This window comes from Sceloporus occidentalis, unplaced genomic scaffold, assembly GCF_023333645.1.
Source record: "Sceloporus occidentalis isolate IW3139 unplaced genomic scaffold, rSceOcc1.0.p SCAF_3, whole genome shotgun sequence".
Lineage (NCBI taxonomy): Eukaryota > Metazoa > Chordata > Lepidosauria > Squamata > Phrynosomatidae > Sceloporus > Sceloporus occidentalis.
Genome location: NW_028316983.1, coordinates 205,000,801 through 205,028,439, shown reverse-complemented (window position 1 = coordinate 205,028,439; position 27,639 = coordinate 205,000,801). Strand labels below are relative to the sequence as shown.

Genomic DNA, 27,639 nt, shown 5'->3' with positions numbered 1-27,639 from the left:
GCCTAACTACATGTGACGCTAACACTGCTATTAGCAAGCCTGTTGTTTTTTAAAAATTAAATACCAGGTGTGATGTGGCAAGCAAGGGGAGAGGGATGGCCATCTGTACAGTACCACATGGGGAGAGGAGTGCTAAGCCTTCCCTCCTCAATCTCTCTCTCGCCCGCTCTCTTACACACACACACACACACGCCTCTCCACTTAGCAATCAGTACTAAAGAAATAAGATTTTCTGCAGAGCTTAGGAATGCTACTTTTTTGTTTTTACTACTATTCCATACCACCCAACTGTCCAAATTTGGCAGGGACAATCCCAACTAACCTTCTGTCATCTCACTTTTTCAGCTGCTTTGAAATGTCCCAGTTTATCTCTTCTCCCTTCCCCCTTGGTCCTCAGTTTACTTCAATTACTTCAAACCGATAGCAAAGTGCAAAATTAGTTTGCACTCTTTTAACTCAGCAGGGGAGAGAGGGAAAAAGGGGGGGGGTCCTCCATTTCCCTATAGGCTCAGGCAAACGCAAACTGCTGAAGCCTCCCAGCTTGTGTGTTCATCCTCATTAACTTTTAATATCGCCACACTTTGATATTGCTTGGCCATATTCTGGCTTTCATCTTGGCCATGTCCTGGCTATCATCTGTGAAATTTTGGAGGATATGTAGTGGGGTATGTAGTGGCATATGCAGCTAGATAGGTTCATCTCAGGGTCCCCTAAGTTGGAAATGACTTGAAGTCACACAGCAAAAAAGTAATTCCCAGAATCTCCCAGCCAACGTGGACATTTTTTCTAATTTGATTGTATCCTAATGCTAACTGCCATGTGTAAAATGGATGTAAGGAGGCAATTTTTATTGGGATTGAGGTTGAAGAGGAAAATCTGTATACCCTAAAGGAATCAGGTCTGACGTTATCTTGGAAGCTAAGCCTGGTCGAGCCTTGCTAATACTTGGAAGGGACTTCAAAGTACCCCAGATGCTGTTTATGGTGAACCTTTTCGAGGCCGAGTGCCCAAACTGCAACCCAAAACCCACTTATTTATTGCAAAGTGCCATGTCCCTCTGGCTTTCTAGTAACAAACTCTGGCAAACTGTGTGCTGGGGCGATGGCACATGTGCCCACAGAGAGGGCTCTGAGTGCCACCTCTGGCATGCGTGCCATAGGTTCGCCATCACTGCTGTAGGCTAAATTGCAGCAGGAGACAATAGCCAAGAAAACCCCATGAAATTCACGGGATTGCCATAAGTAAACAGGCAACCTCAAGGCACAAAAACATCCAAGAGGAACGGTTAACTCTCCCTTCCCTGTCTGTTATGCTGGTCACTATCACTCTCTCTTTAGCACATTTCGTTGTTTTATTTTTAAAGGTAAAAATGTGCTCTCTAATCATGTCATCAGTGTTACATGTAGTTAGGCTCTTTGTTTATCTATCTGTTCCCTGGCAGGAAGTCTCTATACCAAAGGTGGGAAACCTCTTTCAAATCAAGGGCTGAACTCAGTTTCAGATCTGGAGGGGTACATTTTAGTGGTGGATGGGGCCATAGGGAAAAGCATGGGACCAAACATACCAGCATATTTTAGCTTAAAATTCTTACTGTCAGTAACTAAACATTATGGACCTTGAGATGCTAGGAGGCCTGGATTGATCCTATGGCCCAGGTGCTCTCCACTCCTTCTCTAAACTGAATAAATCCACATAGATTGACCACTGAGCTGATCACTGGAGGCCCTGTTGGTCTGGAACCTTGTAACAAGGTTTTTTTTTGTCAGCTTCTGTGAGGATCCCAGCTCTGACTGCATGATTCAGTCCTGGTTTCCAGCTCTTGTCTCTGGTAGCCACCTGTAGCTCAGCCATGATACAGTCAAAACTCAAAAGCACATGTGGATGGAAGTTTCCTAGTTATTAATAGGACATACTTCCATGTAGTGTATTGATAACAGAAATGTAAACTGATATAATAACAATAATAAAAACCTTCTGAACTGTTAGTGCATCTTTTAGTCCATAGGTCTCAAGAGCATCATGCATGTAAGGATGAATTCATGTATGTTCAGTATACTGTTCACATGTGGCAATCACTCCTCCTTCTAGAATCTTCAGTCTAAGGGAATTCACATATAGTTTTGAAAGGAACTAGTGAGAACGAGTGGCTTTTGGCAATATATCTGCCATAGATTGTCAGAGCTTTGGAAAGTTAGTGGCCATGATAGCTGTAGATCCTGGGAGGTGCTGTCCAAAAACCTAACTTTTCCAAGCTGTGTCGATTTTAATAAGCAAGGACTGGTATTGTCTGTTTTGAAATCATGATCAGACCACAGTTTAGAAATCACAATAACAGCAATTTACATGGCCATCATCTTATACATGTCTATTCAGAAGTAAGCCCCATTGAGCTGAGTATGACTACTGCTGGGTAAGTGTACATAGGACTGTAGTCTTACTGTAGGCCTAGTATCTATTGCAGTTAGTGAGTTTATTGGCTTGGATCTAGAATTGTTTTTCTGTGAAAGAAACTGGATCTAGGGAAAGCTCTCCATTGGAGGAAGAAGGGAAGATGTGATTTCTTCCTGTCCTCTGCAGCCCCAGATATTCGGGGGGGGGGGGTCTTTAAGCCATCTAGAATTTCTGCAAAGGGAAAAGAGGTATATGTGTAAGAGTAAGGAGAAATGAGAAAAAGTCTGTTCTCTTTTCCAGTCCTCTGAGTGGAACTCGAATGAAAATCTGGATCTATCTTATTGTATTATACTATTTTAGGACCACAGTACAAACACTGTTGGAAAAATGCAGTTATTGGAAATGCAAAATTAATTAAAAACACAACATGCTTTCTTTGAGATAGTATCAGTTTTTTAAAAAAGAAAAGTGAAACCTAAGAAGGTTGAAAATTCAACAATTTGCACACAGGTTAAACAAGGACAATTGTATAGTCCAGAGGTGTCGCTCTGATACGTTTGTACAACCCACTCAGTGAATTAGAAGCAAACACACTCTATATTCATTAGCAGTTGCAGAATTACATGATCTGTCTGACTTAAAGAGAGAGGGACAAAGACAAATGGAATCTTCTGTTACTATTTTGGCATTTACATGCATTAAACCAGAAATTCCCAGCTCCTTATTGACCTTGTGTATAAGCAACTCAGGACTTTTTCCAAAGCTACTTTTTATTGATGTAGGGCAAGGACTTCCATGCCATATCACAAATGGCTTCTGAAATTCTCCTGCATTTCAGAAATTGTTCCCTCTGTGTGTTTTAAACTGGAGGAGGGCTTCACAAGAATCTGATGCCTGAGAAATCCAAGTTTAAAGTCCTATTGAGTAGAGATCAACTGGTTTTATCAAAGCCATATGACTTAATATTAATATGTTACCTTTTTGCAAAGGTCACTTTAGACTTGTCTGGTCATCTATTTATTATTGATTCCAAGTAATTCTGGCATCAGGAGCTGGCATTGTTGGGCTGCTGATGTGATGCACATCCAAACAGAGAGCCCACTGCTCAGCTCTAGAGCCCCGTTGTTGCTTCTCTGCCTTAATGTTGCTGCTGGTTCACCTGGCCTCTTAAACCAGTGACAAGAGCAAGGTGATGGGTGAACTTGACATGCCCTCTTTCTTTGAACACTGGTGCAGATGGAGTCCAAAGGAAGAAGGAAAGTGAACAGGGAAGAGTGCCATGTGCAAGGAGATGAATGTCTTATGGACTATACCAGTGATGGCGAGCCTATGGCACGTGTGCCAGAGGTGGCACTCAGAGCCCTCTCCGTGGGCACATGTGCTGTCACCCCAGCACAGAGTCTGCCAGAGTTTGTTACTAGAAAGCCAGAGGGACATGGCGCTTTGCAATTAATAAGTGGGTTTTGGGTTGCAGTTTGGGCACTCGGCTTCTAAAAGGTTCACCATCACTGGACTATACCTTTCCTCTGGACATCCTGCCCATGCCTAATTCCAAGACAGGTGTTCTAAAGAACATTACAATTTGTTTGCTCAAAGAACATCTGGGGGAGTGAAACTAACTTATATTAAAACAATCCAAAGTGACTGACTGCATCTCAAAGTCTGTGGACCAAAATCAAAGTATTTTGAATGTCTTGTAAAAGTAATCACAGCTGATTAATTTGAATTCTTTAATTTTAATTTTAAGAACTCCTTTAAATTGGAGTGATTTCTGTTATGGGGTAAACTACCTTTGCTTGCTTGTTTCATCAAAATCAGTAGAGACTTGTGGCACTTTAACAAGTTTTATTTAGCATAAATGTTTGTAGATTGCAGCCCATCCCATCACATTTCCCTTCATCAAATGGAATGAAGGGTATGAAAAGCATATGCCAAACAAATTGTCAGTTTTTAAGATATCTTAAAACTCTTTTGTTATTTTGGGGATGGTGCATGGGCAGGGGAGAGATTTCATTGAAACTTTGGCTGTACTGACAAATGTTGGAAAAAAGAATTTACCAGACATTCTCCATCTAACTATTACATTTTATGTAGGATCCTAACTAAATACAACATAATTGGAGACTAAATACTAACCTGTGAAGTATCTGTGGGTGTATTGGCTTCCTTACCATTCATGGCAGAACTCACATTTGTAGTAGTAGCTATTCCTGGAGTTTCTGCCTTCTTTCCATTCACCTCTGCAGGAATGCAAGGCCCTACCTGCCTATTTTCGGTCACTGAAGTTGTGTTTGAATTGCTTGTTTGTTGTTGCTGAGATTTATACCAGCTAGGATAAAACAAAGGATCAATCAGCTCTCCTCTTGATGCCAGTTCAGTGTCTACTAGTCCTGCAGATTGTTGGGTTGTAGTCAGCACAGTTTCACCCTTAATAGGACAGAAAATTAAAAACAAAGAATACAGTGTGAATTACTGTATACTTTCAATAGCCCACCATCTCCCTCTTACTGAAAAAAGTGCAGTTCCTAACTAACAGTTCCCCTGACATTAAACTGAATAATTTGACTTTTTTTCCTATTTAAGGTTAAAAACCAGACTTAACAGTTGCAGAAAAATCACACCCTCAGATTTCATCTCAGTATTTATTTATTATTTGTTTATTTCAATCTATATCCCATCTTTCTATCATGAATGAGATTTAAAACAGGTTACAATTTGACATAAAAATGCAGTTAAAAGCATAAAATTAATGAAATCATAAAATTTTAAAAACACTTTTTAAAAATACAACAGACATCCTGTTAAAACTTCTTCTGTACCAAGTGAGATCAGTTATGAAATACCTGCTAGAGTAAAAAAGGTGTTAGCCTGTTGGAAAGAAGACAATGCTGAGGGTGATAGCCTAACCACCCTTGGTAGGATTTTACAGAGCCTGGGAGTGACCACCAAGAGAATCCTTTTCCACATTCACACTAGATGTAACTCATAACACAGCAGAATTGAGAGAAGGACCTCACCTAACAACCTCAAAACCCAACTAAACTTGTATGGGAGAATATGGTCCTTTGGATAACACAGAGCCAAGCTTTGTAGTATAAAGTGACAGTATGACGAGTCTATTGGAAAATGACTTCTCCACAATTTTGACCATCAGGAGGAAGGGAATAGGAAGAAAACATGAGCTGGAACAAGAATTTCTCCAAAAACTTACCTGATTATCGGAAGAGGCAGCATTCATGGAAGGTGGCGGTGGCAATGTTGATGGTAGGATAGTCTGAGAAACAGCTGGCATTTCTTCTGGCACAGCATTCTGCTGTAGTTGTTGAGATGCTTGCTCAGATACTCCCTCTTCCTCACCAGATGATTCTGTGTGGACTGCTTCTCCTTCAGCCACATCCTCCTCTTCCTCCTCCTCCTCTAATATAACATAAAGAGGAAGTATAACACTTGTTTCCCTTAAAATAAGATGTGTGCATTCTTTATAAACACATGACCAATTCTGTTTTTTCTTTTTCTCTGTAGGATAGCATGGACTTTTTAAACAAATGATGCCATATCAAGAATTCAAAATCTTAAGTTGAGTTTTGGGATAGCCCCATTAGCAGGATAGTAGGTTCCAACAGTTATTCATAGATTCCCTCTCCTCTTATCTTATACTCACTGGCAATATAACTTTTTAACATTTTAAGCAATCTACAAAGTGTTATTTTCTGTTGAGCTTTTCACAAGAACTGCTCTCCACATAAACTAGGATTCCTAGAGATCACTGAAACATATGTCAAAAATAAATGGCATATGTTTCTTGAGGCACAACATAGAAGTTACTTTTCAAAAACAACTCATTTTCCATTATAGTTCTCAGCATTGGAGAGCAACACTGTCATTACCTATTGGAATGCTGGACACTAACTTGTTTGTTAGTTGCTGCATTCCTTTGCATTTTTTTTCTTTTTTGAGGGGAAAAACCCTTAGAGTTGAAAAAATAATGGCATAAAAGATAAAAAAATCCTCTAAAATACTTTTAAAAGTCCATCAAAAGTAACTTTGAAAGTAATTAGAAAGTGTTACTTGTGATTCTACTTGTTATACTTTTTTTTGAAATGTAACTTTGTTGCACTCATTACCCTGACAATAACAAGTTACAGGTGACTATGGTATGCTCCTGTCACTTTCCCTGGTGTGATAATCTCCTATGTTACTTTGAAAACAAATGACAGATAACTATGTTACCAGTAAATTGTTCCTCTCATATTCTGATAAATTGTTTGCCTGATAATCTTAATAGAATAGATTATTTATCTTGTCACAGAATTACACAGATTATAATAGGAAGCAAAAGGGATTTTTTTTTAATGTTATTTATCTCCAGGAAGTTACAAATAGCAGTACCAGTCAGGACATGGAGCGTGATCAGGAGAAGTCATGGATAACTGTGGATAGATTTCATTTTTGGGTACTACTGAAATGATACATTATTTGAATTTTTTCTTTAAAAAGATCCCATAGTTTTAACATAAGGCAAAGACAGACCAAACTTAGGTGGGGAGGGATGCATCAGAACTCAGAAAAGTTTTCAGGCTACAATTTCCAGAGTCCCACAGCCAGCCTGAAGTGAGACTACTGGCTGGAGGATTCTGGTGGCTTAGTTTTAAAAAGTAACTTTTCCAAGGTTTGGGTATCATGTATTATGAACACCTGCTTTCCTCATTCATGTATAGAACTGGTGAGACGAGTCTACTTACAGAAAGAAAGAAAGAAAGAAAGAAAGAAAGAAAGAAAGAAAGTGCATACAGGGGGGGAGTGAAACCAAACCTTTCCCTGCTGAAATTCTGTGTGCTGTCAGTTTCAGTGGTATTCTCAGTGACCAGTTCTCTTCCAGTATTGGAACTGGGTTGGGGGAAACCTACTTTGAAGTGTAGTAATGTAAGTTGGGAAGGGCGCGGCTTTCATTCCCGTTCCCTTTTTATGCAACAACTAGGCCCTGTACAGACAGGCCCTTTGCGGCATCATGGCGACAGCTGTCCAGACGGTGCGCACAGCTATGATATCACTGCTGTGCGCTGTCCAGATGGAGCTGCGCAGCAGCAATGTGATTGCGTGGCTGCCAGCAGTTTGCAACAGCGCAAAAAGGAGCCGCTTTTCAGCGCTCCTTTTTTTCGCGCAACCCCACCATGCAATTTGTTTGCTGTGGTGCAGCTATGAGAAAAAAAGAGGCAGCTGCCGGCCTCCTCTTTCTGGTGGTCTGTACCCTGCCCTAGATATGCATTTACTATAAGAATGGAACAAACATATAGCCAAGATGACTATTGTCCTACCCACCTAAAGCAGTGATTCCCAAAGTGAGTAGTATGCCCTCCCAGGGTTTTTGGAAAGATCCAGGGAGGTGGTGAGCAGAAAAGGGGGCAGTAAGGGGGGTTTCAGTCAAAGTATTGGTGCAGAAGAAAGACAAGGGGAACCATCAGCCTTTAGGACCATAGTGGGGATGAGGGTTGCATGAAACTTCTTTTCAGGGTTGCTTAAACCCCCTGTACCACCTCACTTCATCTCCCACTCTTCACTTGTCTGTGTAAGCTCATACCATTAGCCATCTTTCCCTAATAGTGGTGGTGGTAGTGAGGAAACTTGTGAGGCTTGGGTGCATTGGATACATTGCTTTTGTAGCTCAGCGTAGCTCCAATTTGGAACAGACCAATTGACTGAAGCAAGGTGTTAGAGCACATGGCAGCAGGGGAAAAGAGGCAACAAAAAAGGAGCTTTCATATTTAGGACCCTGCTTAAGCTTTGTGAGCTTTGCTGGGACGTGGCTGACAAATTGGAACTGCACTGCTGCTCCTGCCTTCTTTTGTTGGACAAGTCAAGAGAAAAGGCAGCAGTAGAAACAATGTTAATGTGTGTATGTGCTTGTGTTGCGGGGGGGGGGGGGGCACTTGATGCTAGGTGGGGAAGACAGGGAGCAGCAACCAAGCAGCTGACTGACCAAGGACCAAGAGGCCTCTTGCCTGCGCTGGCCTTTGCTGCACAGGTGAGACACTTTTCAGTTGCTGCTCAGCCATCTGCTCAGTTGCTGTTCCCAGGTTGACTGGGTGCAAAGAGATTTGTTGTTTTGAATCTGAAGTAGAATGGTAGACCTATTATTAAGAAATAAGCATGTGCAGGGGTGCTTGTTGCCCAAGAGGAAAGGAGAAAGTAGCAGGAAAAAGTTTGGGGACCACAGATCTAGAATAAGTGGTTTCAAATTTGGCTTCCTGACAACTTATTCTGGAATGTGTTTATAAATATTCCTGTTTATTGTACATATTGTGCCTGACTTTATTGTTCTAATGCTAACCATTCCAGGAAAAATACTGAATGCTTATTTCAAAACTGCAATGTATAGGGGACTAGTTAAGGAGATATATGATACCAGAAAGACTTCAGAAAGCCAATGGATTAAAGAAGAGTTATTAACTACTCCCAGATCAATTACCATATATTGCTTTCCTCTAAACAGCTGCAATTTATGGTATTTCAGTGCTTAACATTCCTACTTCAATTTGTGGAGACGGATTAAGCTGCCGTCCTTCTCTGAATATAGCTGGTATGATGTTCTTATGCCTCTCAAATATAGTGGAAAAGAGCCTTGGCTCTTAGGGTGCATCCACACTCATCTTTTTGTCCCGAGGAGATCCAGATCTCCTATGTGACGCAATACTGGGTAGCTACCAGGTTGCTGTTCACACTAGTTTACTGTGATTGAATCTCTCCAACCATTTAAACACTGCTTGACAGTCACATTAGTGCTGGATTGTTCCAAAAAAAAAAAAAAAAAAAAAAAAAGATGCAGTTAAGGGACCTGGTGCAAATGCTCCCCCTCCCAAACTGCACTGTGAATACCATGAAAATAACCTGGGTTCCACATTGGGTTATTTCACAGTGTGAATGCAGCCAAAGTCTCACTAAACATAAGATATACTTACATATACAGAGAGAGAAAAAAACACATGGTAAAGAGTTAATACTTCTAGAACAATGCTACTGAAAACATCAAAAGTGGCAAGAGATATCCAAAACATTTCCTTAGATGTACACCTAAATATCATATCGGGGTGGGGGTACTTTGGATGTTTTAGATCAGTGCTTCTTAAGCTATCTAATGTGCTGGACTGGGCAGATCACCCTCACTCTGGCCTGCAATGTGTCAGAACCCAGCACTACATCTCTGTTGTCTGCAATTGTTTCTTTTTTCTCCTTGGAAACTCACCTCAGAGTGGCAGGCAATAGTTTGTGAACTAGCACCAGTTCATGGACCAGGACCACCACTGATTTAGTGTTATTTTCACAATAACTGACCATTGGCTATACTAGGTGAAATGGTGGAAGATGAATTCCACATGATAGGACCTTTTTAGCTCCCATGATTGCTGAATATTGGTCATGCTATATGAGGTGATAGGAGCTGAGATCCAAAAATCTAGGTCAAAGTTTTCCCACACTTCTGCTTATACTTGGATTTGTTTCTTTATACTGATAATGTAAAATTCATATTATTATTTTCACATTGACAGGTAGGCATGAATATCCTAAATGAGTTAATATTACTCATAGAATAACACTGATGCCAAGTAAGTCTTTCTGCCCAGAGAAATAGAAACCACAAATCCCCACCCTTTCATCATATATGATGAATGATTTTATGCAAGAAAATGTTCTCTATGCATCACTTAGGTAATACTTGTGGTGGTTCTGCCTAGTCATACAAACAGGCCAGACAGGGGTTAATAACTGTTGTGTACTGGATATTTGACTCTTGAAAAATGGTGATGTATAGTGTGAGTGCCAAGGCCTCAGATTCTATTAAAGAAAAAAAAATCAGCATGCTATGTCAGTCTTCATGAGAGTTTACTTTTGATTATGAGGCATGTGAAATGGCCTTGTTATATTTGTGAAATGTCAAAAAGGTTCTATTAATCATATTTCTGACAGGATGTCTTCGCAAAACATGTGCACTTCCACAGTTAAAAAAGAAGAAAAAGAAGAAGAAGCTATTTGGTTTAGAAAAATGAGAACAAAAACACTTACCTCTGGAAAAGTCAATTTCCCTTATTATCTTTTCTTCTCTGTTGAGATTGACTGTGAAGTGGCTCATACTTTCATAACCATTCTCGATTTTTTCCATCTGAAATGCTTTAGAGGCTTCAGTAATTCTAAAACAGAAACAATACTGTGTTATTTGCATTAGCACTTCCAAATCAGAATTTTAAAAACTGATGTGATAAAACACCTTTTCTTAAATGAAAGAACTTACTTTTGAAGCAATGCTTTGGAATTCTGTGAAAAACAAAATATAACCAATGAAATAAATTATGTCTTTATTTTTTTTTTAAAAAGGCATATAGATTACGAATTCATTATTACACAGATTTTTGAAACACAACCAATACTGTGGTTGCAAACATGTTCAACCAATACTGTGGATGCTGTTTTCACCATGATAAGAGACTATACACAAGGTTTAGAAAAGATTTAGAAACCTCACTTTAGGTTCATAAGGCTGAACATATATGGAGACCACAGTTATTCCTCCTGTACTTACTGCAACATGCCATCTTGAACATTTCCCCCAATACAGTAATCAGAGCAATTTCTTAGACTAAAATGCAGTGGCAGACTACCAATATGCCAATGACCCTTGAGCTGTAACCACGAATACTGCTCTGCTATCATGTAATGTATGAGATAAAGGAATTTTGTGGGGGGGAAATAGGACTGATACTTTTTTTTTTTTTACATTGGGGAATGCCAAGAAAATTATATTGTACTCAGTTTACCTGTAAGCTTTAGTATAGTTAATATAATGGCTAACCCAGCCCTGACTCCATCTATGAGATCTATGAATAGAATGGTGTAGGTGGAGATCCCAGAGCAAAACTGCAAACATATGAAACACTGCTGTGCACTGGCATCTCTTTGCAGAGCTGTCATGTTCTGAAATGACTGAGATTTATTATCTTCTGATGTAAGAGCAGTGATTTTCTGAAATGTGTGTGGGGGAAATGTCCATTTAAATGAGAGAAATCTGATCTCACCACAAGCTTTAGGTCCTTCCCCTTGACGATATAAATGTGAGGATATAAAAAGATGTTTCTTTTTTAAAAAAAGAATAGTGCAAATTTTATAGCATGTGAAGACTCCAACTGAAATTGGAGTTAAATGTATGCAAAACAAATGAATCACAAGGAAGTAGTGTCATGATGGCAAAAACACAACTATAACTGCCTGTTTTCTATTCAGTGATTTACATGCACTGCACCTATTTCATAAATGGTCCTCTTTCTTCAGCCTTTCCCTTGGATATCCCTAGTAACTTAGAGATGTTTCATGCTTAATTCTAAAGAAGATTTTGAAAGAATTAAAGTAAATAAGTTATTAATTTAATGTTTTTATATTTATGTTAGGTAATTATTTTAGGTTTATTATGAAATAAAAAATATTAGGATGCTTCCTGAATTAACTGAGAGAAAAATCTCAAGTCTATAAATACTACATGCTAACTATTTCAAAAGGGCAGCTGCATGTGTTTGTTGCAACAAAGAGGCAAAGAGTTCTAATTAAGAATTTATTACAGCATGAGACTTTGGTCCTTTCTCCACTGGCCGGGATATTTGGGAGGCAGCCCAGAGTATCCTGGCCTCAGAGCTGCCACAACCCTGCCCCATTACCTTAGCCCTCTGTTGTGACACCAGGCAGCTGTTCTGCTGTGCTGCCTTGTGTGGCAGTGGCAGGGTTCAGAATGAGGCATCTAGCCTTCATCACATGGCTGGGCATCTCATTCTGAGCTCAGAGCAAAGAGACCTGTGGCAGAAGTGGTAGCCATGCTGGGCAGCACAGTGGAACACCCACGCAAACCACCAACCAGCTTCAAAATGGAGGGCTCCAGATCTTCTGGGAAGATACGAAGCAACTGGGGACTTTTAAAAATCTGTGATTAGAGGGGTATACCTTGGGCTTGGCACTGAACAGTCCAGGCAACATCTGGACTATTGTGCCAGTCTTGGGGACTGGGCCCTTTATCTTGTCTGGTCTCCCCACTGAAAGGATAGGGAAGGCTGGTTTATTTTGCCCATGTAGAAAATGTTTTTGTGACCCAATTTAATCAGATATTCCCAAAAAGCATTGCTGGATATGTTGCAACAGATAATTGAAATTATTCATGAAGGTCAATGGTAAGAAGGGTTCCCTCCTTGCATTGACAGTCACAGGACACTGCAGAAATAGAGGCATGAGAAAATTTAATTAACACATAAGAGATTATATTCTCTTGCTTCTTCTGACCCTTCTTTAACCAACCTGTAAAAACACAGCCATTTCTGGCTCTTCCATAAACTGGATGCCTGATTCCACCAGTTTTGACACCATCTCCAAATGGTCTGTGTATTTTTTCATCAGAGACTGGACATGTTCCAGTTTCTCCTTCTGGGTCCTAGTGATGACTTGTGTCATTTCACTTTTTCTTTCTTCCAAAATTGAGTACAAACAATCAAATTTTTCACATAGATGCTCCTTCTGTCTTTTGCAACAGTCCTGTGAATGAATCATTGGCTTCATGTTAAAAAGTGCTATATTTTCTCCAATAGTTTTTATTTCTATATACACCAGGAATTGCTTTCATCATTTTTTTTTCCTGAACAGAGTATTTTCCCCATTTATACTGAAAGGTGCTTTTAAAGAGCAAGAGGTTTCTGAGATTCTCCACATGAAAATTGTTTGAGCAAGAATGTTTCACAGATGTTAGTCATCATCTTGAATATTCCAAAATAATAATTTGGGGTTGGAAAGGCACCATAATATGTAATAATCAGAGCCTGGAAAAGGTAATTTTTGGCTTATGTTCCCAGAGCACCCCATGTCCCCACCATGACTAGAGGCTCTGATACTATTGACAACACTTATCTTGGAGCATGTCTGCAAGGAGCATTTGCAGTGGTTTCCCGCTGCCGTTGCATTGCCCTGTCCACATGGGGTAGGGCCAAAAGCCCAATTCAACTGCAGATTGTCTACATGTGGGAAGTGCAGTCCCACAGTGAATCCTGGCCATTCCTTCATTATTCCACTTTTTAAAAACCTGCATTCTGCTCCAGATCTTTCTGGAACATTTCACAGTGATGCTGGGTGACTGTTTATACAGCATCCTGCGATGTCATTCTCTGGTGCTGTAGTAGGTCAGTCCTGCTTAAGGTCACAATGAAGCACCCAGCCATGTGATTAAATATTAATTTTTTAATGTTGTGTATTTTCTGGTAAAATTAAGGTAAGATTATGGATGTCATATATAGGATAGCTAAGGCAAAGGTCTGTTGAGAGGGGCGAGACCATAGATTGCATAACGTCTTGCACACAAACCACAAAAGCATCTAGAAGGTCCCACATTTGATGCCTTTATTAACAGTTTCTGGGAGTAAACTAAACCCACACTACATTTGAAGCAAAAAAGAAAGAGAGGAAGGAAGGAAGGAAGGAAGGAAGGAAGGAAGGAAGGGGGGAGGGAAGAGGAAAAAAAGAAAAAGCAAGAACAACTCCTATGAGGAGAAATAGAATAGCCCAGCAATGGCCAGGACTACTGACTGGAGGATACCTAACATATCAAAACTATACTATTATCAGGTTCACTGTAACAGTTAGAAAAAACCAATGATATGGTACTGGAAATTTATACCTAATTATGTATCATATTATGTTTTCAAAGTATTCCTTCTATGAAGGGTTTCATACCTAAATATATCTTTCTCCAACATGAACTGCACACATGAACTGTACTGAAAAAATTCTGTGTAGAATTATGGAAGCTAAATGTAGCTTTGAAGGTTCTGCCTTTGTATTTGAAACTAAACATAAATATAATTAAAGTAAAGAATCGGATATTCTATTTTAGTAGCTTGTCTTGTTCAAACTTTTCAGCAAGCAAACCCAGGGAAGGTCAGAAAATGTTATAAATAACATCTATAATGCACCAGCTGCTTAAATCTCTCTTTAAATCACTCCATCCCAAGCTGTAGAAAAATATGAAACTTATATCTTCAACTAACAACATTTTGTCCCGCAATTCTAGACAATTTTCTCAGCTTGATGAATTTCAAAGTTCAGCAAGATGATATCCAATATGGTAGAAAGTAATGTGAAATGAAGAAGAATCACTGGGTTGATATTGCCTCTTGTACCTACTTCCTAAGGCCCTGATTTATGTCTTACTGGTATGATAGAAGTACACTGAGTTGGAAATGAGAGGTTGGAGAGCTTGGAAAGTTCCTTTTGAAAAGCTATTAGTAACTGTTATAGTTGCAAGGTGTCCAATTACCTTTACAGTTACAACCTCTTTAAAGTAATTGTTTACCCAACCATTTCTCAAGGTAATTGATATGGTCCACTTTTAGCTATTTTTCATTTTAAGAAACAGAAGTAGCTGCTACACTGCCACATGCTCCTCTCTTCTTGTCTGCCTTATTGTCACTTGAACAACTACAAAAGAATACAAGGCATAGTACTTGAACCATGTGATATTCCTCCTCCACCATTAAGTGGGTCCCCACAAAAGGATCTAGCAGCATTATATTTTTATTACTGGGAAAAGATATTAACCAAACTACCTCCAATGTCTTGTTGCATAGAAGAGAAAATACGATGGCTTGTGATGCTATTTGAGCGCCATCCATTTCTGTTGATAGGTATAAACTTTCTTTTCCACCAAGGTTTTGGTTTGTTGGTCAGATGACATTTTATACATTAGGAGGTTTATCTGCTACATCTATTCTCATTTTTATACTGGCTTGTTTTATGTTTTCACTAGTGTTATTATAAATCACTCTGAGTAGTGCAAAAGCACTAGAAAGAAGGGATATATGTTTAAAAGTAAATACATAAAACTAAAAATAGAAAATGTCTTGAAGGCATTTTTTCCAGAATCTCTGGGATTATTTATGGATGCAAAGCCTATTAAATGGTATAAAGGTGAAAGAACTTATATCTCAATTTTTCAACTTAAATTTGGAAAGTAGGGAGTTCAGAAAAGTGAATACTGAATGTAAGTGAGTCATTGTTGGAAAGACACGACATTGGTCTTGGAGATTGCTTCTACTTGTTAATGTATCATTGCCTTTAAACCTTTGAGGTCCCAGTTTTAAGTTTGTTAAAGCTTCAATGCTGAAGAGTATCTGTTTTGGTGTGATTCTAATTTCTACAGTTAACTTACTTGAAAGGCTTTTTTCAGCCTGCAAACTCCTGATAGCAACGAATTTCATCCTTGCATTGCAAAGGCTTTCTGACAACAAAGTTTTTAACTGCTAATATTTTTTTTTATTCCTACGGGTTTTAGAGACTTTGAACCACCCTTGGTATATTATTTCCTCTCCTTTGCTTTGGTAACATAAGAGATTATGATGGATTTCCCCCCTGCTAATTAGAGCCACAAGATGTTGAAACTGAAGCCTGCTTTACCTCAGCTTTTCTTTGTAACCTTTTACTTGGGATGGAAATTCAACAATTTTGAGTTCATTTCTTACTCTGGCAAATAAATACATTTAATTTTAATAGCATATATAAACAAAGGTATGCACGGGTTTCATTTGACATTTTGTCAGACTTTAAACAACTGAAAGCAGAATCAATGCCTTAAATTCCATTGTGGGAGAAAGGCAGAATATAAATCCTTGAAACAAACAAACAAACAAATAAATGTGACAGAGGAGATAATGTGATCAGGATCTTTTGCTGTTTAAAATACACACAAGCACGCATCAGATACCATATCCTCCAAACTGGATCAGGACCACAGTGCTTTAAGCTTTAAGCTTTTTTCCTTTCTGACATGATTTTTACTGTTTGATTGATAATATTTGTTAATTGCTTTTCAGCCCAGCAGGATTCCCACAGTGATAAATAATAGAATATACTTAAAATCATCTGTCAAAAGATAGTGAGTGAATTAAGTTGATTTAAAAAGCAGTTTTATAAATCAAAAGGCATGTGAAATAATAAAGTTTCAACCATCTATCAGAATCTCAACAAGAAAGGAGCCGGCCTGACTAACTTCCTTCAGAGGGAGTTCCCCTAAAGGACTGTGTTTGCAGCTTTGGGGTGCTCCTGGACTTCTCCTTCCAGTTGTCAGCACAGAAGCGCCTGTTATCAGCTTCGGCTGATACGCCAGCTGCGACCCTTCCTGGAGCCGGGGGACCTAGAAATGGTGGTACATGCACTGTTAACCTCTCAGTTCAACTTCTGCACTCTACATGGGGCTACCCTTGTGCCAAGTTCAGAAACTCCAACTGGTGCAAAATATGGCAGCCAGACTGGTTGCCAGAAAATCCAGAGTTGACCATATAACACCAATCTTAAAATCTCTCCACTGGCTGCCAATTATTTTCTGGGCATGGTACAAGGTGTTTATCATAACCTTTAAAGCCCTACATGTTTTGGATTCAGATTACTTGCGGGAGCACCTTCTTTTATATAATCCACCCCATGCACTCAGGTCCTCTGGGCAGAAATTACTGCAGCCTAGTTAGAGCAGATTGGCTGCAGTTTCCCAGGGAGCCTTCTCATCCACAGCTCTTAAAATGTAGAATGAGCTGCCAGAGAAGATCCATCACATCACCACTCTTCAAGAAGGTGGTCAAGACTGATCTCTTTCATCAGGCTCTCCCAGACTGACCTCTATTACACTAATATGGATGATCCCTGTCTGCCCCAAATTGCCTCACTTCTGCCCGCTGGTTTTAACTATTTTTAATCTGTATTTTTATTGTTATTGTCTTTGTTTATGGGGGAGGGATAGGGGATTATGTAGGGTTGGTTTTGTTTTTTTATAATTTGTATACTGTATATTTGTATATTTCTGTATTTTATCGAAGTGCATTGTAACCTGCCTTGATCCTTAGGAAGAGGCAGAATATAAATAAATTATTATTATTATTAATTGAGCAGCATTGGCTGTTTCATCCTGCAGGAGTTTTAGGAGCCCTGGTGGCGCAGTGGTTAAATGCCTGTACTGCAGCCACTCACTCAAAATCATATGGTTGCTAGTTCAAGACTAGCAAAAAGGGCTCAAGCTTGACTCAGGATTGCATCCTTCTGAGGTCGCTAAAATGAGTACCGAGACTGTTGGGGGCAAATTAGCTTACAGTTGTAAACCGCTTAGACACTGCTTAGGCAGTATGAAGCGGTATATAAATGAAGCTTGTTTTGTTTTGGAAGGTCCTGAGCTTCAAATTGCAGATGCAAACCGACACAGGGGCAGAAGAGGTATCTTTATAATGGGCTCATACAGACAGGACAAAAAAAAAGGTACTTCAGGACATTTTGGAGGTATGCTATTTAAAAATGCTGCATATGTCCTAAGAGGGCAGAAGCCATGCCAAAGCCATGCTCCAGTCCTAAGGACTGCAGTGTAGCTTTGGCGCAGCTTCTGGCCTCTTAGGATGCATGCATCATTTAAACAGCATACCTCCAAAGTGACCCAATGGGCCCAATGCTGCTTTTCCATCTTCAAATTCCTTCTTCCCAAAGGAGCTTTTGGTGTTTCTGTCATGCAGCCATAAGCAGCAAGTAGACTGATTTAAACATGTAAAGCCAGCAGAGAAGAAAGAGTTAAGACAATCCTCTTTCCCATATCCAGAACCAGTCTCTTCTTGGAGACTGAAGTCTGAACACCCGCTTTAGCTTTAAAAAAAAAAAGGAAAGGAAAGAAAACAGGGGGAGGAGGGAAGCTACATATGAGTAACACAATGTTAAGCTTGAAATTTTATCTTGAAAGAGAAATGCCATTTCTTGTATCTGAAAAATGTCATGGGAGGAGTGGCAGGTTTCAGATGCCCTTACTGACCTATCCTGAATATGTGTGCAGAGTCAGCAAACCAGGTGGTGTTCCAATTAAGCAATGACACTCTCTAATTGACCCCCATGGGAGTTGTGACTCCTGATGTAAAATGGTAGCAAGTGATGGGTCATTAGCCAAGGTCATGTAGGCCTGGCAACAGCAGGAAATTCACTGTTATGGAAAGCTTTATTCTGCTATGTCTATCAGTAGTTGTTTTAACTATGAGTTTATTGCACTGCCCTTTCCCATCCTTTCCTCCCGAGCTAGGCATGGGATGAAAACTTTTAAACACAGATTTTATTGCACACATCCATGGCCAGGCAGGAGACATCAAGGCATTGGGTATAGACTTTTTCCTCACCTTGCAAAGAATGGGAAAATCCCATTCTATCAAAAAATGAGGGAGAATTCTGGATTGAGTATGGGATGCCATGATCGGGTACAGGATGCCAGCTGCCTGGGCATGGAGGTTGTGCAATAAAATCCAAGTTTAAAGTTTCCATCCCATGCCTAGCTCACGAGGAAAGGACAGGTAAGGACAGTGATATAAATGTCTATATCTTTCCATTTAAAATCAATACATACCAAGAAACCTCAGGATTTGCTTTTCTTGCTGTTCATTTATTTTAACCAACACCATCCTTGGACAAGATCTGGGACTTCAGGACTGCAAAAGAGGCCACCAGGGCAACTGTGTTTTTTTCCCTGCAAATCTGGAGCCACATTTCAGTTGAGACCACCATTTTAATTTTGCACAACACCTTGGAGTGACACCATGTCAGGGCATTGTGGAGGAAAATATAGATCTGAGCCACTAAGTACAGACCTCCGAGTTGCTGGTGACCACTACTCCCATCATGGAGCCCAGGCAAGCCTATCAAAGTCCACTGTCCTTGAGAGAAATCATTGTGTGATTCTTGAGTTTTCTCTTTAAAAATAATGCAGTTGCTCAGACGTGAAACTCTGATTTTATAGACCCAAACCTTTTATCATTGGCTTGGAGTAGTCATACGGTGGCAGAGAGCCAGTGTGGTGTAGTGGTTTGACCATTGAAGTACGACTCAAGAGACCAGGGTTCAATTCCCACTTGGCCATAAAACCTATTGGGTGACCTTGAAGAAATCAAATGTTCTCAGCCTCAGGGGAAGGCAATGGTAAACCTCTGCTGAACAAATCTTGCCAAGAAAATCCCATGATAGGTTTCCCTTAGGGTTGCCATAGGTAGGAAATGACTTGAAGGCACACAACACACACACACAGTGATAGGGCCCAAATTCTGATCCAAATGTGGCTTCTTCAGACACTCAAACAGCATGAAAACCATGTGGAAAAAATTCTCACAAATAACGCATAGCTTAGGAAAAAATACCCTTTTGGGACAACAATACTAAAAAAAACCGTTTTTGCAAGTTATGGAATAACATGACCATATAGATGTGTATGACCACTGATATTTGTTCCACCTGTGTGGATGTTGAGAAGACAGAATAAGATAAGAAAGTATAAGACAGTGTCTAGAAAGTAAGGGATGTGTGGAAAGAAGGTGTATGTAAATAGGGAAAGAATAGATAAATATAGAGAATATATAGAAACTAAGGCGCGTTACAAACCGCCCAAAAGCGGGTGGTCTGCCGCCGCCGTCATTAGCTGCACTGAGAAGCCCCAGCGGCCAGAACGCGAGGCTTCCCAGCGCAGCTAAGAAGAAGCGCCTAAATGGCGCTTCTTCTTGCCACCCGGAAGTGGCACCACGAGGGGCTAGTCGTGCACTCGCGGTGTCACTTCCGCTGCGCGACATCCGGACGCTGTGCGTCCAAAACGTCAAAATGGTGGTCCCCGTGTGGACAGGCGCTGCCATTTAGTACGCACTCCGCGCGTGCTAGGGTCGGGGGCCATTAGGAAGGTAAGACCCTTCCTAACCCTAGCACTCCCCTTCCTAACCCTAGTACGCGTGGAGTGCGTACTTTTTGGTGGTCTGTAACGCGCCTAAGGAAAAGTGAAGAGACAGAGTAACTGAAATGAGGGATAAGAAGAAAAGTAAGAAAAAGATAAGGAAGAGATAAGGGAAAGAAGAAAGAGAAAGTAGGGTAGAAGTAGGATATAAGTAAGGTATAAGAATAAAAAGGCAGGATTTTTTAATTAAAGGGGAAAATATAAAAGGCGGAAGAAAGAAGAAGTAAGAAGAACAAAGAAAAGGGGGGAAAGGAAATATGGAAACCTGAATTGTGAATAAGAATATGTATGTGAAGTAATTAAGTAATGTAATTGTAACAAGTGAATAAAAATATGATTTTTTTGAAAAGAAAAAAGATTTTTCCCCTACCCAATCAGCACATATCCTCCCATTGACTGTCAACAAGGTGGACATAGGGGACTGTCTACCTAAACCTATGTTGTGGCCTTATTAGCTGCTTCTTTTAAAGACTATAAAGAGTATGTGCATATGATTTGGATAAGTTAGAGGAGAGTCAAGAGTGGTTATGTGGATGTCTTTCAGGATCTCTATCCTTCAAAATTAAGTACTGATAAATTATTTACATCATGTTGTAGAATTCACGTTCACTGTGTCAGTTTCAAAATAATTTGTAATGCCTGATATCCAAAACAAGAATCTCTTTTCCAAGCTGATCCTCTAAAAGTAGGCATAATCTTTCTGGACTCAGATCATACTGTATTTATATTGCTAACTTCTCTTCCCTCTTCTTTCCACCATCTCTTGCCACAGTGGCTATGGCTCTGTACCCTTGTCTGAGTCATCTTGGTTTGTTTACTAAACACATATCTTGCCTTAAAGGCTCTTCTATCATGGGACACCTTTGTTATTCACAGCTTCTGTTTGTTGCAAACTATAAACAGCATGATTCATTTAACCAAATTGGTTCCAGTAGCAGCCATGATAGGTCTGAAAATGATTAAGATGAGAGCTTTCATCATGTAGATTGTGTAGGATGCAAAGAAGGGAAAGCCTTTGAGCAGCACAAGACTCTTCTTCAGTCAGAAAGAAAGACTCAGTGCAACCTAAAAATCTGTCATGATTCATACATTTACCTCAGATAGCACTAAATCAAAAGTTTCCGATGATCCTTTTCAGACTGCATAATCATAGGCTCTGTTTGTCTTTGTACCAAAAATAAATGTGCAATTATTAGTATGCTAATAATTATAAAATAGCTCAGTATTCCTTACCTCAACTGCTCTACAGGTTTCTTCCAGCTGAGTTACTATTCCTTGTACTCTGTCATTACTTCCCACCAATACTGCAATGCCATCACTGAGTTCAGACTGCAATGCAAAATAAACATATGTTTGTACTTTGGGAGAATTAAAACACTGCAGCCTTATTTTATACTTTAAAATAACTTCCTCCCACCTCAATACTCTGCATGATTATTGGAAAAAATGTGCATACTTTAGTACTAGAAGACCAAAAAACATCCTTCTTTTGAAAATTCTAGATAAATAAAATCCACCCAATAAAATATGTTTTCATGAAGGTAAAAGTAACACAACTTGTTTTATGCAAAACAGAAGATGCCACAAGATAACTTGTTGCATTGATAGTGAAGTCCTGTAGTTGTATATGCATATATTAACTTCTTGAGTTCAATTGGACTAGTTAGTTGTGAATTTGGAGAATTTCATTATCATGCTGAGATTATTCTAAACTGTTTAGTCCAGCCTCTGAATTAATGTTCACAATTTTTGCTGGTGTTTTTGCTTTGAATACATGTATTTGAACTGATTCTTAAATTTTGTAAAGAAGGAGTATATATAGATATTTTTATATTCCTTTAGTGAAAGTCTTATTTCTGATAGGTGTGTTCATGATGTTTTCCACAGATATTTTTATTATGTACAATTTCTTATGAGACATCGAAGGTGTTCATGGCTAGCATTAAGAGTTTTTTATGGGTATTTTGGGCTAAGAGGTCATGTTTTAGAAGAGTTTTTTTCTGGATGTTTCACCAGCAGCTGTAGCTGGCACCTTCAAAGAATGGTGGCATGGAAGAGAATGGGGTCAATGTACTGTTGGTTGAGAGGAGATGCTTAGAATGTAAATCTGTATATTGCTCTGTTGTTGAATGGCAAGGCCTACAGGGTGTCCATTTACTTAATGATCCATTGTCTGCTGGGAATCCCCTTCACTCTGGGTGGTTTATATTTTCATTTGCTGGGTCTTGATTTTGCTGTTTTTCAGAACTGGTAGCCAAACTTTGTTTACTTTAAAGATAGCCCAAAAAACCCACAAAAAACAATTTCTTATGAATTAGAGAGGAGACAGGGACGTAGCCAATGGGGGGGGGGGGGGTTCTTGGGGCTCAGACACCCCCCTCCATTAAAAAAATGAATGGTGTGTGCTGCTGCGCTGCCGCGCCCAAGCCCCATTATAATGGTGGCACTTAGTCTGGACCCCCCCCCCTTCCTAAAATCCTGGCTACGTCCCTGGAGAAGATAAGATGAAGTCATGGCTGGTATCTATAATCCAATTCAGATTAATAGGATGATTCCCCCATCCCTGAAAGCATCTTTCCCAACAGCTTTAGTGTTCACATATAATTATGGATTCCATCCAAAGGCTGTACTTGTAAACTGGCTCTGTCTGGTGACAGCCCCACTATGCTTCCAAGAAATGGAGTTGCATTTCTCATGAGGATATTCCAAATAAACAGCTGTTTAGTGAATGCTGGGTTAAAAATAAACAGAACTTTTACAGATGGTAGGAAAGGATTCTGGGAGCACAGCTGAGCCTTTCTAATCTATGCCCAAGAAATTAAAGGCAAAATAAAACTCTCCTTTATCAATTGAAGTACAGTTATCAAAGTACTGATTTACAAACAGTGCTATGTTCTCTCTTTAATGTCAAATGGTAGGGTCAGCATCTGATGCTAGTAGGTCACTACCTACTGATGGAGGAAAGTTTCAGAAGAAAACAAAAATAATAAGATATAAACTGGGTTGGGTCAGTAAACAACATAGGCAACAGTTTGTTAAATGGTCAGTGGCTGGAAAGCCAATTGTTTTATTTCCCACAGGGAAATTTGTGACATTAAAATGAAACCATCCTCCAGTTGGAGTGGTGGGACCCTGAAAACCACCACTCACACTTCCTACAATGCTTGGAACTATTGTGGAAAATTAAAATAGCAGTTCCACCAGAGTGGTGCTGTCTGCCTTCTCCAGCCACCAGATAAGCCTGTATTTCTGGTGACTGGTTACATGAGAAAGGACACTTCATACACTATAAAAGGTACATGGGAAACACTGGAAATACTTCCATGTGACAGCAGCTGCATTTGGAGGGCCATGGTGTATGAAAGATGCTTAGTCATTTGATTTTGTGCTATTGCATGGAGCATCTCCATGCCAATGACACTCCATGCCAATTTCTGGTTGTGCTGGCAATCTTTATTGGTATGGAGATTCTTCATGCAAAGGGCTAATCTACATAGACAGCAGGGTGTGCCAACAGGCTGGAAGGATGTAGAGAAGCCAAAAATATCTTGCCAGGGCACAGGACCTGGACAAGATGACCTTGATGGGGCCTTTCCAGTTTTTTGTTTTCCACATTATCACTTCCTTGTGCTTCTGACCATTTGTCCTGTAAACAGGATAAATGAAACTGCAATTGCATAATACTTATAGAGGATGTCAGGAGAGAGTAGTGTACTGTATTATGGGTCCTTATATTAAAAATGGATAGATTCTGGCTGCTGGAAATCCATTAAGAGGAATGGAAGTTGGTTGTTTTTCTTTTACCTTATGTGTTTCGTAAACATTTGTGAGGGGTGCAACCTGGCAGTCTTTATGTGCACCAAAAACCTTGCACATTGAGCATGTGGGCACTTCACAATTCAGGCAATAAATATTGATTTTCTCATCTTCATGCTCTTCACACATTGGCTGCTCAGTTTTTCTTTCAGGCCTGCAAATGCAGTTAATAAAGATGAAAAAGAAGAAATTAACTTCTAATTAGTATAACCTAAAGAATGATAATAAAATAAGATGGAACATAAGAAGTTGCCTTACTAGATCAGCTTATTTGCCCATCTAGCCACCTGTCTTCTTTGACGGGCTCAAACTAGGGTTTGAGGCTGGCTTCTTTGCAATTAAATATAATTAATGTTAACATGGCAAACTGTTAAACTAAGAGGAAAGCAAAAGTTTTCAACCTCCTTCTTCCTAATGCATGGAGCAGAACAGGGGAGGGGAAATATGTACACCTGAAGCTTGCTGCTGCCCAAACCAATTTCAGTAAACCCTAGTTTATCTCTGTATGCTTGTCTCCTTTGACTATAGTATACCTGGTGTTACCCTCTATTGATTTTCTACCTATCTGCACAACAATATTATTCCAATACTACAATGAAACATGGGAAGATGGCCTCACATGCACAGAGAGACAGAGAGTGGCATTTGGAATGACATGAAGGGAAAAAGACTGGAATGACTATTGTTGTCTTGTGCCTTCAAGCCTTTTCTGACTTACGGCAACCCTAAGGTGACCTGGCAAGATTTGTTTCAAGGGGTTTGCTCTTGCCTTCCTCTGAGGCTGAAAGAGTATGATTTTTCCCAAGGTCACTGAGTGGGTTTCCATGGCTGACTCAAATCCTGGTTTCCAGAGTCATAGTCCAACATTCAGGCCATGATATATGGTTGGGAAGTGAGGGGAAGAAGTATGACAAGTGGACATGACCAACATGACCAACCTGTTACGGAATGCTATGTCTGCTAGACTATCAGGCCAATACTGTGGTTTTTTTTACTTGCAAGTATATTCTGCCTAGTTCAGTGGTACATCATCTCACTCAAGTGGGTAGAAGAGGAGTTAGCAACTGTTTTTTTACTGGTTGAAGATGATATTTCCATGTGGGGGAATGGTTTGGGAACTGGTAGTGGCATCAAAATCTTAAATGGACGGGTCTGGATGCACACAGACTGACACACATAGAGACACACATACACACACATTTGTGTTTCTCTCTCTGTTTCCCAACCGTTCATTTTCTCCCATCCCATTTTCTCTCTCTTAATCAAATTAATACCTTGTTTGGAGATCACCGCAAATCACTTTTTTCCTTTCCTCAGACTTTTGAATTTAATTGATTTATTTCACTTCCTCTAATTAATATTCCATCCATAGTTCACCCCCAATTGTAAAAGCAGCACAAATAAATGTGATGATAAAACATGGCATATTTCCAGACTGTGCCAAGGACAAAATGCAGTACAATGAACTAAAACTTATATCCAGTAGTAGGGAAATTATGACTTCCCCAGGGCCATGTTTGGCTCCTAGAGTACCCCCAAATACTAGGGGATGAGGGGAAATTCCTCCATGCCCCCACTGGCCATTTGAAGCCCAGGAGAGCTTTATTTTTAAGCAGTACATGACCTGGAAGCTGGCATCTGAGTCAGCTACTACCGAAAAATAAAAAAGGCCTCTCTTGGGCCTTTAAGAGTTTTTAAAAAATCAATTTCTTTCAGGGATACAGCAGGGGTGCAGTTTTATTTGATCCCCAGGGGATCCAGTATGACCTGACAGTTGCTTACCCCTGCATTAGAGACTATCTGACTCTGGCCCAAATACTCTTGATGGCTTACACTGGTATATAACTCATGCTATTTATCTATCCACTTATTGAAGGCATTTATTTGTTGCCTCTTGACCTGCCAAGGCCTCCCAGGCAATGCACAATTGATAAAAACACTATTAGAACATTAAACAACTAACCAAAAGCCGATTATAAAAGTCTAAATTTCTCTGCAAAAACCAAAGAAGCAGTTTAAAAAACAGCCAGAGCAGGCACTCCCAATTTTAAAAGCCAAAAAGACATACAGAACTGCACTGTCCTCACTGCCCACCAGAAATTCAGAAGGGATGGAGCCACCATAACCTCCCTTGTGAGGGAATCCCACAGTCAGGGTGCTGTTATAGAGACAGCCTGTCACAAGTGCCTCACAGGGTCGTATATGTAACATGGCCTGTGGTGTTGGTCTTAGATTTTTGGCAGGCCCAAATAGGAAGGAGATATCTTTCACTTATGCTAACCCTGAACTGTTGAGGGCTTTACAGGTCAAGACCAACATCTTGGGTTGGGCTTGGAATTAGAAAGATGAATTCTTGTAAAAATTGTGTTACATGACCTCTAAAATGAACACCTGATAACAGTTTGTCAGCATTTGCACTAGCTGCAGCTTCTAAACACTTTTCAAGGGCAGCCACACACAGAGTGTATTACCATAGTCTAACTAGAAAGTGATTAATGCATGAATTAAATAAAATAATAATAAAATTTCCTAAGGAAAGAGCACAGCAAGCACATTAACTGAGGTTATGCCAGTGTATTGCTGTGGCATTGTTTGTGGAAGTATCCAGTACCTCCTTGTGCCAGATGGTGCTGGACTGGACCTGTAGCCATAGGCAGAACTGCACTCCAGTGCTAACTGCCTGCTATTGCTTAGCTGCCTCTTCTTTGAAATGCTGAACTGCATCCGTTTATCTACAGCTACAAAACATCTCCAACTAACCCATATAGCTTCTAAAGCACTTCATAATACCCACAGGTCTTTTCTGAACGCCAAGCCCCATAGACCAGGTGATATTTCCAACCTGGGAAAATCTCTAGAAAGCCATCACACCAACACCTTCCTAGCCCACCTACCAGGTTCCTGCATACAGGGGCCACAACTTGTTAGGGGAATTACTTTATTACTGATTCTCACAAGCACCCTAGCAAAAGTTCTAGAATTACAAGTGTCGAAAACACAATCAGTCAGTGTTTTGTGTTCACTCATTTAATTCATACAACTGTCATAATTTAGCTTCCTGGAACAGAAGAAGTACCATTATATAATGTCTGATCTAGAGTGCAAAAATCACTGGAAGCAAAGAAGAACTCTGTTCTGAGCTGCTCTGGCTACCTTTTGATTTGATTTGAAATCTTGTAACCTCAGAATTAATTCATCTATCATAACATTTGCTGGCGCTTTAGTACTGTCTCTCATTTAATTGATTAATAAGTTAACTTATCACTTAAGTCTAGAGTTAATGCTGAAATTTAAACTTGTCAGTTACTTTAGTTGAAAAAGAAGTTTAATTAAGCTGCCCCTTTTCATCAGAATATTTTCAATTTGGTTAATAACTTAATTGATTTTGAATAGATAGTTGCTATCTTTGTATAAGCATTATAAATATTTTTAATAAATGGAACAACAACAACAACATCATCATCATCTTGATTATGGTCATAGACCAACACAGGGGGATATAGAACAAAAGAAGGTTAAAAAAGGAATAACTTGAGTGTGGTAATAGTGGGAGCAATGAAGATGTGCCTTATGTATGGCACTCTTTGTCTTAGGGCCAGTCCTGCTCACTTCATACCAGCTGCCTCCTTTTGTTTCTC

General features: G+C 39.7%; 1 protein-coding gene across 3 annotated transcripts in view; it reads right to left on the bottom strand.

Annotated features, from left to right (window-relative positions):
* Nucleotides 1–27,639, bottom strand: part of LOC149317380 (tripartite motif-containing 55-like) — a 50,002-nt gene that overhangs the window by 18,471 nt on the left and 3,892 nt on the right. For 2 of the 3 annotated variants that reach the window (XM_089517382.1, XM_089517383.1), the window contains exons 3-9: nt 23,990–24,155; nt 21,419–21,514; nt 12,718–12,951; nt 10,676–10,698; nt 10,450–10,574; nt 5,603–5,808; nt 4,528–4,818 (exon numbers count right to left, since the gene is read on the bottom strand). In XM_089517382.1, the coding sequence (XP_089373508.1) occupies nt 4,528–4,818; nt 5,603–5,808; nt 10,450–10,574; nt 10,676–10,698; nt 12,718–12,951; nt 21,419–21,514; nt 23,990–24,155 (1,141 nt within the window). The remainder of the gene's footprint in view (nt 1–4,527; nt 4,819–5,602; nt 5,809–10,449; nt 10,575–10,675; nt 10,699–12,717; nt 12,952–21,418; nt 21,515–23,989; nt 24,156–27,639) is intronic. The other variant, XM_089517384.1, reaches the window with a different exon arrangement.